The 9,315-nt window shown below is 37.6% G+C and overlaps 1 protein-coding gene and 1 pseudogene across 1 annotated transcript; one reads left to right on the forward strand and one right to left on the reverse strand.

The window, feature by feature from the left end:
• Positions 1 to 35: 35 nt before the first annotated feature.
• Positions 36 to 4,269, reverse strand: LOC140851266 (uncharacterized; the record flags this gene model as incomplete). Its single annotated transcript, XM_073242854.1, is given in 3 exon segments — positions 36 to 487; positions 2,134 to 2,390; positions 3,982 to 4,269. Coding segments are annotated over 3 exon segments (843 nt in total), but the record flags the coding sequence as incomplete, so codon positions are not given.
• A 2,523-nt stretch (positions 4,270 to 6,792) lies between these two features.
• Positions 6,793 to 8,989, forward strand: LOC105037486 (uncharacterized; annotated as a pseudogene).
• Positions 8,990 to 9,315: the final 326 nt, after the last annotated feature.

The raw sequence follows: 9,315 nt of genomic DNA on the forward strand, positions 1-9,315 counted from the left end.
TTCAGCACACGAGATAACTCAAAAGTCAGACTTACAGGAACATCAGTAATGTCTCCAATAGCAAATATATTCTTATGGCCTCTGACTCTCAGGTTTTCATCAACCAACAGTCTTCCCTTCTGGTCCAAGCTATCCCCTAATACAGACTCCTGCAGCCATGATGAACCCAGTCGCTTTGCCACACAAACAAAATGGCAATCAGCTGTGATCTTTTCTCCAGCAGATGTTGTGTACACTCCATCTGCCTCTGATATTGAGTCCAAATCAATTGATTGCCCCAAAAGCACTTTTACATTCTTTGAAGTCAACCAGTCCATTGCCTTTTTGGAAGCTTTCTGTCCTATGAATTCCAGCAACCTTGATCCTTTATGGACCAGAGTCACCTTTTTCTCTGGATAGTCCACTGCAATTTCTCCAGCAAGTTCAACACCAGTTGGACCACCACCAATGATTAGAACAGAACGTGAAGATTTTATCTTCTGGCTATCTAAATATGGAAAATGTTATAGTCATCAATAAGATAAGTGAGATTAATCATCGTTCCCACAGATGGTGGACCAGAGTATGCATTCTACAGTAATGTCACAATATATACAAAATAACTTGGGTGAAGTCTTATGGAAGTCGATTCCAACAATATTTGCATGATCAAGATTGAAAAGAAGAATAAATGGTATGAGATTGGCAGTTTTTTTTTAATAACTTTAAGATAGAGAAGTTGCTGTGTTGCTAGGAGTACTTGCAAGAGATAAATGACCAGATAAGGAATTGGATGGAGTCTTAAGTGTGAGTGGGTGAGTTTAGTAATGTCATGGGCTATCTTTATTTCGGAGTACTTGGTAATGTCATGCGTTAGCTTTATTTTTGGCCTTTCTGCGGTCTGAGATATAAACATGCAAACAAGGTATGAGGTCTAATTAACCCTTGTAAGGTAAAACTTTGGGGCAAACCATATTAGAGTCATATTCTTGGAAAATGTGGCAAGACAAATGTCAACCTTTTGAGCTACTATAATGCTTGTCATTAAGATGAGACAAATGTGGATCACTTCTTGGTTCTTTGTTATCAGATTTCTTCAAGTGTTCAGAGTAGCTAGAAAACATCAACTGCTACAAATCTAATCAGCCACATTTGTTCTTTTGATTCCTCTTCCAACAAACAAGTCCTTTGGCCTCAGGATTTGCCCTTGCAGAGTCAACAGAAAGTGAATCTAGTCGTTGGTAGTTTCAACGGTCATTTTCTGGTTGGTGCACCCATATTAAAAATACTCATTTTATTTTTCTGCATTAAAGGCTTGAAATGTTTGAAGGCATCAAGTAATTGGTTAAAGATGTGCCAATGGATTTGACATGAGTAATATAAGTTTCAAGGACATGCTGAATGAAATAAAAGTTAAACGGTTAACAGGTAACTAGCAGTAACTAACATCCCATCAGGTATAATTCATCCTATAACATGCATCACAAAACAGAAGCCCTAGAAATTAGTGACTATATAGCACATGTATAATGAATGCAAACAGAAATACATGCTGTTGAACAGAGAGAGAAAATGGATAAATAAATGGACATCAGTGTTTAATACAATTTGGTTAATTTAATAAAGAATAAGAAAATGATATGCCCAGCACAAAAATTTTGCAATCATCACAGGTTAAATAGTGATACTCGGCTTAAATAAAACAAGGAAAGATGCCACCAGTAACATCTAACTGATAAGGAAAAAGTTAAATTCACACGAACGAATTATTGGTGATGACTTTGAGATAAAGCATATGCTATACAAATGCTTCATCCAGCTATCTGCAACCAAATCCCAGGAATTAGCAATTTTGCTAAGTTGATTCACAGTTAAACAAGAGTATAATAGGGTATCTCTATTTATATCAAAATATATATATAACTAGTCAATAACATTAATACTGATAAAGGAAAAGTTAAAAATAAGAGCGTTTGAAGTTTCCTCATCATGAGAAATGATGCAAAAAGTAGTTCTTCGTCAAACAGAACCAATATATAACGATGTAAAGCATGCCCCAATTAAAAATGAAATACCCAATCAGGAGTGTCCTCATAGACAATATGAAATATATAAATTATAGAAAAATGTTAGGAAAGTGCTCTCTCTACATGCCTTGTTGAAACTGTTCAAGCCTGTCCTTTCGGTTTCTCGGAGTAGAATCTGCATGACCCGTAGCTATGACAAGATAATCATATGCAACAGAATGGCCATTTGCTGTCAAGACCTTTGCTTCAGTAACATTGACTGCAGAGGATGCAATAATTCTCCCATTGGTAAGGTAATCAGTGTGGTTAATTACTGATCTCTCAGCAAATGATGGCTCAACCATCGATCTCAGTTGTGCCCAGGTGATCTCAAAATATTCCTTCCTGATCAAAATAAGAAAAGGTATATTAAAAAGTGAAAACTGAACAGACTAATACTAAGTTGGTAGGATATGATACCTCTAAGATTATACTCCTCACAACTAAGAAACAGTAGACTTGAGAAAAAGAACTGTCATCTCGCAGGCATATCAGTTTTAACTTTTAAGGCATCAGCATTTTTGAAAATACATGCAAATGATAACATGGCACAACATTGTTTTTGCATTCATAGTTATGACAGCGTCAACATCTTGCATTAGACTTTAGAATTCCTAAGAAAGCAGTCACACAGAGGGAACCTTGAGTGCAACAATTAGTACACAGCTTTAAATTTGTCATGGCACGTCAAACTCCTTTAGTTGCCACCTTTAATTCTTCATCACATATCATATGTTTACAAATCCACTGTACCATCTAGCATTTTAGTTTAAATGATAAACCATGTACAATAATAGATCAGTATAATCTTAAGTTGGCCAATATGAGATGTGAGAAAAAATTAATACTTGAGGGGTGCATCTCCACATCAACCCTGCTTTCATCTTATTGAAATCAATCTTTTTATCAAAGATTGTAGCCTTTTCCACATGTCTTGGTGGAAAAGATAATCTCAGATATTTTGTAACTGGAACAATACTGTAAACTCTAGAAGGGCCTGATCTTCTATAAGCCTCCGATCTCTGTACTTTGTATATTCTTGCTCTGTTTTTTTCTTTTTTTTTGAATAAACAGGGTGTAGCATTTCCAGCTACCTCCTTTTTCCGTCAAAAAAAGAAATCAGTCTCTTTATCACCAGTTAAATTCGAGCTAGCAAAGGTGATATAGAATCCTTGGACCCTTTACACTTTAACTAAATAATCACGTGCTCCCATATTCTCACTAAAAATCACCGCAGTTCTCTTTGACATTTCAATTGTTTGTTCCACAGATATTGGTTTAATAATTCTATATATCTGCTCAACCCTTTCTTAGTCACATCAACCACATTTTCATCTGCAAGTAATAGGCACTGAAGAGCCATCACCACTTAAAATATCAGTAACCAGTGCACATAAAACAAGTGTATGAAGCAGTTTAAACTAAACGCATAAATAATAGTCAGTACAAATTCACCAATTTTACACAGAGAAGGCTTCCAAATTCCATTTGCTGCACCCTTAGACCCGTCTAAGACTGCATATTTTATCAACCTTTTATCCATTGTTTTAACTTGGAGATTGAGTATGTGGGAGAAAAAGGTGAACAAGAGATTTTAGCACAGAAGAATAAACGTCATGCCCAAATCTCAAGCTGCCACATCGTACACTACTATTTTTCTCACTAAAATCGTCAAAAGCCAAATCTACTTCAGATTCATCACCATCAAAAGCATAGAAGAACCAGAGTAAATATCGATTCTCGAACAGTGTAACAGCTAAAAAGTAAACCAAACCCCAGTTCCCCATAAAAACGAGATTTTTCCAACTAACACGACCTAATCATCCATACCCATGTTTCCCCAGATGAACACCACAAGGAAAACGCAACCAAAATTATGAAGAAGGCCATCAGATTGATTGATTTCACGAAGAGAAGGAAAGGAAATGAATCTTACGGGTCGATGAGGACAACATCGGCGTGGAACTGCATGTTCTTGGCGAGGAGCGCACCAGCAACTCCTCCGCCCACCACCACCACCCTGTTGTTGATTCTCGAGCTCCCCTCTCCTCCTCCTCCTGCTGCTGCCATGGCGACTGGGCCTATTCCGGGAATCCCGAGCTGGCCTGGGGCGCACGCATTTAACTCCGAACGGCAATTCCGGGAAATTCCAGCGGACGGCCCCAGCCCCGATCCATCCAAAACGTCTCTTCTCGCCGGAAAACCAAACGCCGTGTTCCCTTTGCAATTTGCATTAGTTATACGATACGGAGGCCCGCATAAAATCTTATATAAGGTGACTATATTATGTGGCGGCGTAGAAATTAGCGGTTTCTTCGGATGAAAGAATGCTGGATTTTATTGTACGTGACGCAATCATAAAATAGACGGTGGATGGTGACTCCGCGGCGGGGAGTTGTTGGCCCGTGATGATGTGGTGCTGGTGACTTCGTAACTTATGTAATAATTAAAAGGTTGATACGGATTCGAGTAAGATAATGAGATTTTTTTTTTTTTTTGGTTAAAAAAAGGGTCACTATCACGGCAATGGAGGCCCGTAGTTTGTTTCGTGGTTGGCTAGATTCCGGGAATAAGCAATAGCCGTTGGGCAAATTCTTTGTACATCACGGACAGCTTAAAAAATTTGACATAGAACGCATCATTATTATTTGATTAATTTATATAATTATTATTATTTAATATATATTTAATATTTAAATTAATATTTTTATTTAAAAATTTTATATAATAAAAATATTTTTATTTTTTAATAAAATTATATTATTTTTTTTAAAAAATTATAATTTTTATTCACAGAATATCATAATATGTACAAAATTTTATAATTTTTTTAAAAAAATAAAATATTTCATCATTCAATCTCCAGGTATTAAATATTCGTTAAAAAATAATTAGATAAAAATATTTCTTCTACATTATAATATTTTGGACCATATTATGACTATAATATACCGTATAATATCATAATTTTTTTTAAAAAATAAATATATTTTTTATATAAAATTTTTAAACAAAAAAATCGATCTGCAAGTATTAAATGCATGTTGAAAAATAATGATTATATGAATCAATTGGACAAATGATATGCTCCATATTGAATTTTCTATACTATTCGTGGTGCATAAAAAATTTCTCTAACCGTTGTTTAGTAAAAATATATTATTTTCAACCTTTCGATCAATCAACAGCTAGATTCTAGGAACAAGCAATAGCCATTGTTTAGTAAAAATATATTATTTTTCAATCGCTCGATCAATCAACAAACCGTTGGATGCAAGTTGCATATGTTGTATAGTGCAAACATTATTTCCACCGCCAACTTCGAGTTTCACGCACCAATTCCATTAAGAACTGTGTTTGCGTATGATGAACAAGAGTGTTCTTAAAAAATTCAAAAGTAATCCTAGGAAAAACATGAAATTAGAAGTTTGTCATGATATTCCTATATTCCGATGGCTGCTTTAATGATAGAATCATTTGTTTTTGAAAAAAAGAAAGGTTTATAATGGTCTGGGATCCATGTTATGCAAAAATGCTTATCTAACTTGATCCAATGTCATCCAATCAAATAAGAAGTGGATTGTATGTGGCTAGAAAATATTGGTGCGGGGTAATTTTCATTTCAGCCATTTCATTAGAAGGAGTCTCATTATAAAAAGAAAAACAAAGATATTCAAATTCTCAAAACTTAATTTCTATCCTTTCTTAACATTCAAATTCTATTTTAATTCTAATTTGGGTCACGGACGTAACATATCGAATCGAAAGTTATAACAATTTCAATTGATATTTTAATTTATTCTGATTCTAATTGTAATATTGATTCTAGTTGCGAATCAAATGTACCCTTAAAAATGATAGCAATTTAAGCTAAACTTAGTCGACAACCTAACTTCATTTTATTGATAGAGTCTTGATCACACAAAATGAATATGCAACTTTTCTACTAATTCTCCAAGTGATCATCTATAATGCATCAAATGATAGATATTCATTATCTTTAAAAAAAGATGGAGTGTATTCTGACGGTCTGGGCATGACGTCTGAAAATGATAACTGATCCGTTGATCCTCGATAGTACTAGGATGACATACTCACCTATTGAATTCGCTCATATGGTGGGGAAGAGGCCGTCTATTCATCCAAATTCGATCTTGAATCAAATATTCTCCAGTGAAGATTGGGACTTTATGGTCATGCCTAAAGGAGATAGATACGTCCATCTCTCCTTTTTTTTTTTTTTAGTAAAAAAAAAAATTATTTTAGCTTATCTCTAAGATTTTCGTATTTGTGTAGCGCTGCTCGTTTGGAAAATGCTAGGCCAGCATCGACCATCACCATAACCCTGGAATGTGGAATTAAAACATCATTTTAGCTTATCTTCTAGGATTTTCGTATTTGTGTAGCACTGCTCGTTTGGAAAATGCTAGGCCAGCATCGACCATCACCATAACCCTGGAATCTGGGATTAACCCTGTTTACGGGTGAAGAACCACAAACCTGTCTGGAAAAGCAAAATCTTTGGAACCTCAAATATAATTTTTTTAGGATTGGTAGTGGAGGTTGGTGTGTGTTAGCACTGATTTTTGCCATATACTGACGCCAACACCTCCATAATTAGCCCATACTCCGGTAGCTCCCAACCACCCTTAGTTTGACCTGGTCCATTCCTCCACACTTGCAGCATCGACCTGATAACCCACATTTCTCTCCCTTGCACCCTTCTCAAAAGCCATGAGTCCCATTGCACAAAAATGAGATAAACCTTCTTGTCAGTCTCCATCTTTCCGATCGAATCCTCGTCCATCTGGATCTAGAAACATCTTCAAGCAAGTGCAGACATCATCTTGATTTTATTGAGAGTGATATTTTTATTCCTCCGATCAAGGTAATTTGTTCCTTGCAGTAACATCCTAGATTCGTTCTACTTCTCTTTCTTCCATTTCTCATGTTTTCTTTAGGGATCTTGTCTCATCGATGCATGCAAATCTTCAATAACCACGGTATCCACAAATCTGTCTACCATGGTTTTATCCTCTTCAATAATACTGCTGTTGTGTTTTTAACTTTTTTGGAGTTAATATAAGATCTCTTAATTTGAATATAGCCACAAGTTCAGGAGGTTGGATTCTCATTTAGCTCGAAGTTTTGATGTCAATTATACTTGTTAATAATCTTCACATAATTAAGAGTCTACTCTAGGTCAAGTACACGAATAGTCTTTCATTTGCTCAACAGACAGACATTGCATAATTTTATGAGATTTGTGAAAAACAATTAGCTACAAACATCTTACACCTGTTCAATCAAAAATTTTTCTTATCATTATTTTTCCAACAAAAAAAATTCTAGGATGGTCCTACCTAATTCATGAAATTAGGCATGATAGATCTTTTAGAAGGGAAAAGAGGATGACTGAGAGAGACTGAGAAACAAAAACATAAAAAAACATGCTGCATAGAAACCTGGAACGGGGAAGATAATGTGAGGAGTCTGTTAAATACCATACAAAACGTAGACAAGCAAATCGATATGTCATTCCTAATCATTGAGTTTTATTAAGCTTGATAATTTTGTTATAATTTCTCACTCGATATGTATAGCAAGTCACCTATCTCTAACACACTAACCTGCATTCCCTTGTTCAAGTTGGCATTCAGCTAGCCCATGGCTACATCAAGACCAAGGGAAAATGCTCACCTAAAAGAGAGGAGCAGCTCGGTCTCTTCGGTCCCCCGTCACACGGACACCCTCCACTGGCGACGAACCACACGACCATCAGTCCCTGGTTCCCTTGATCGAGAACTCCATTGCAAGCCTACGGCGAGTAAGAGCACCACTACTGGCATTTCCAGAGCCAGAAGCCATCCCACTTCCGATGCCACGGCCGGAAGACGCGTCCCCGCAGGAAACCCCACTGAGAAGCCCACATCTCTGTCGGGCCCGTCTCGAAGAGTACCCACAAAACAGGAAAAAAGTTGAGGCTTCATCCTCCTTGCCTGGTGCTGCCATCTCTTCAAAAGCAGAATTAGATAAAGCATCGAAGCCTCTTAAGAGTGCAAAAACTCAACCATTGGTAAGGGAAAAGAGGTTAGGAGCTGATGCAAGAAAGGTTACTGGGATTCCTACTCCCAGCACAACTGAAGCACTGCCGGCGATAAAGCCCGAGCAAGAAGGAGAGCCAGGAATCCAGGTGGAAAAGAGAGAAGTGGTCGACATCCCAGAAGTAAAAGATGATGCTTCTGATGAGCTCGGCCTCATTGACTCCTCCGAACCGAATATTACGGAAGATACCCCTGACTCTGCTTCTCAAACAGATCAACATGAGCCAACTTCCCCGAAATTGGAGATCATCGAGAATGCTTCTACGAACGATGAAGGAGCTGGTGATGATGGAAACAAAGCCGATGAAGATAGGGAGAGCCCCAAGGAGCCTGAAGAAAAGCCTGCTATAGAAAGCTCCGAGGAGCCTAAAAGTGAGCCAGTGGTTGATGATGGACAGATGGAGGAAGCTGAAGCAGAGAAGGCGACCACGATGGGGTCGAGCGAGATGAAGAGGCCGGAGGCCGTCGCTTTAACGAGGCCGGAGGTGGCAGCGACGGGGAGGAAGAAGGATGCGCCGAGGAGTAATGATGTGATAGAGGAGGCGCGGGGCAAGCTCATGGAGAAGAGGAAGAGCAAAGTGCTGGCTTTGGTTGGGGTCTTCGAGACCGTCATCTCGCTTCATGAGCCGGAGGGTCAAAGAAGTCAAACCCAGGGGAAGAGCCGCGGCGAAGGGGCCTAGTACTAGGGTGCAATGCGACAAAAGAGTCAACGCAGTCAACTCGGTGGATTCTTTGATTCGGTCCTCGGTTGTGATGATGGTGGTGATGACGATGGAATTCTTTCGTTCTCGGTTGGATCTTGATAGTTTCTTTTTCATTTATTTATTTATGTTCATTTTCCCTGAGTTGGGATGGGGGAGGCTTGATTTTGTTACACGCGCTATGATTTTTAGTGGTATGTACATGATATATGATGCTTCTAAAATATTTTTCTGTGCAGCGTTTTATTGCCTGATTCATCAATCTTCAAGCAAATGTTTAGCTTAAAAAATGATGATGATGTTGATATATACATACACACACGCACCGCTAGCAACTGAATATGTTACCATAATAACAATTGTTGAGTTAGGATTTTATGACAGCAACTGAACATTAAACCTTGCTTAACATTGGCTAAAAATTATCTAATTTGTTTCGGTGATCTAGGATAGGTCCAGCAAATT

Source organism: Elaeis guineensis, chromosome 8 (genome assembly GCF_000442705.2).
Source record: "Elaeis guineensis isolate ETL-2024a chromosome 8, EG11, whole genome shotgun sequence".
NCBI lineage: Eukaryota > Viridiplantae > Streptophyta > Magnoliopsida > Arecales > Arecaceae > Elaeis > Elaeis guineensis.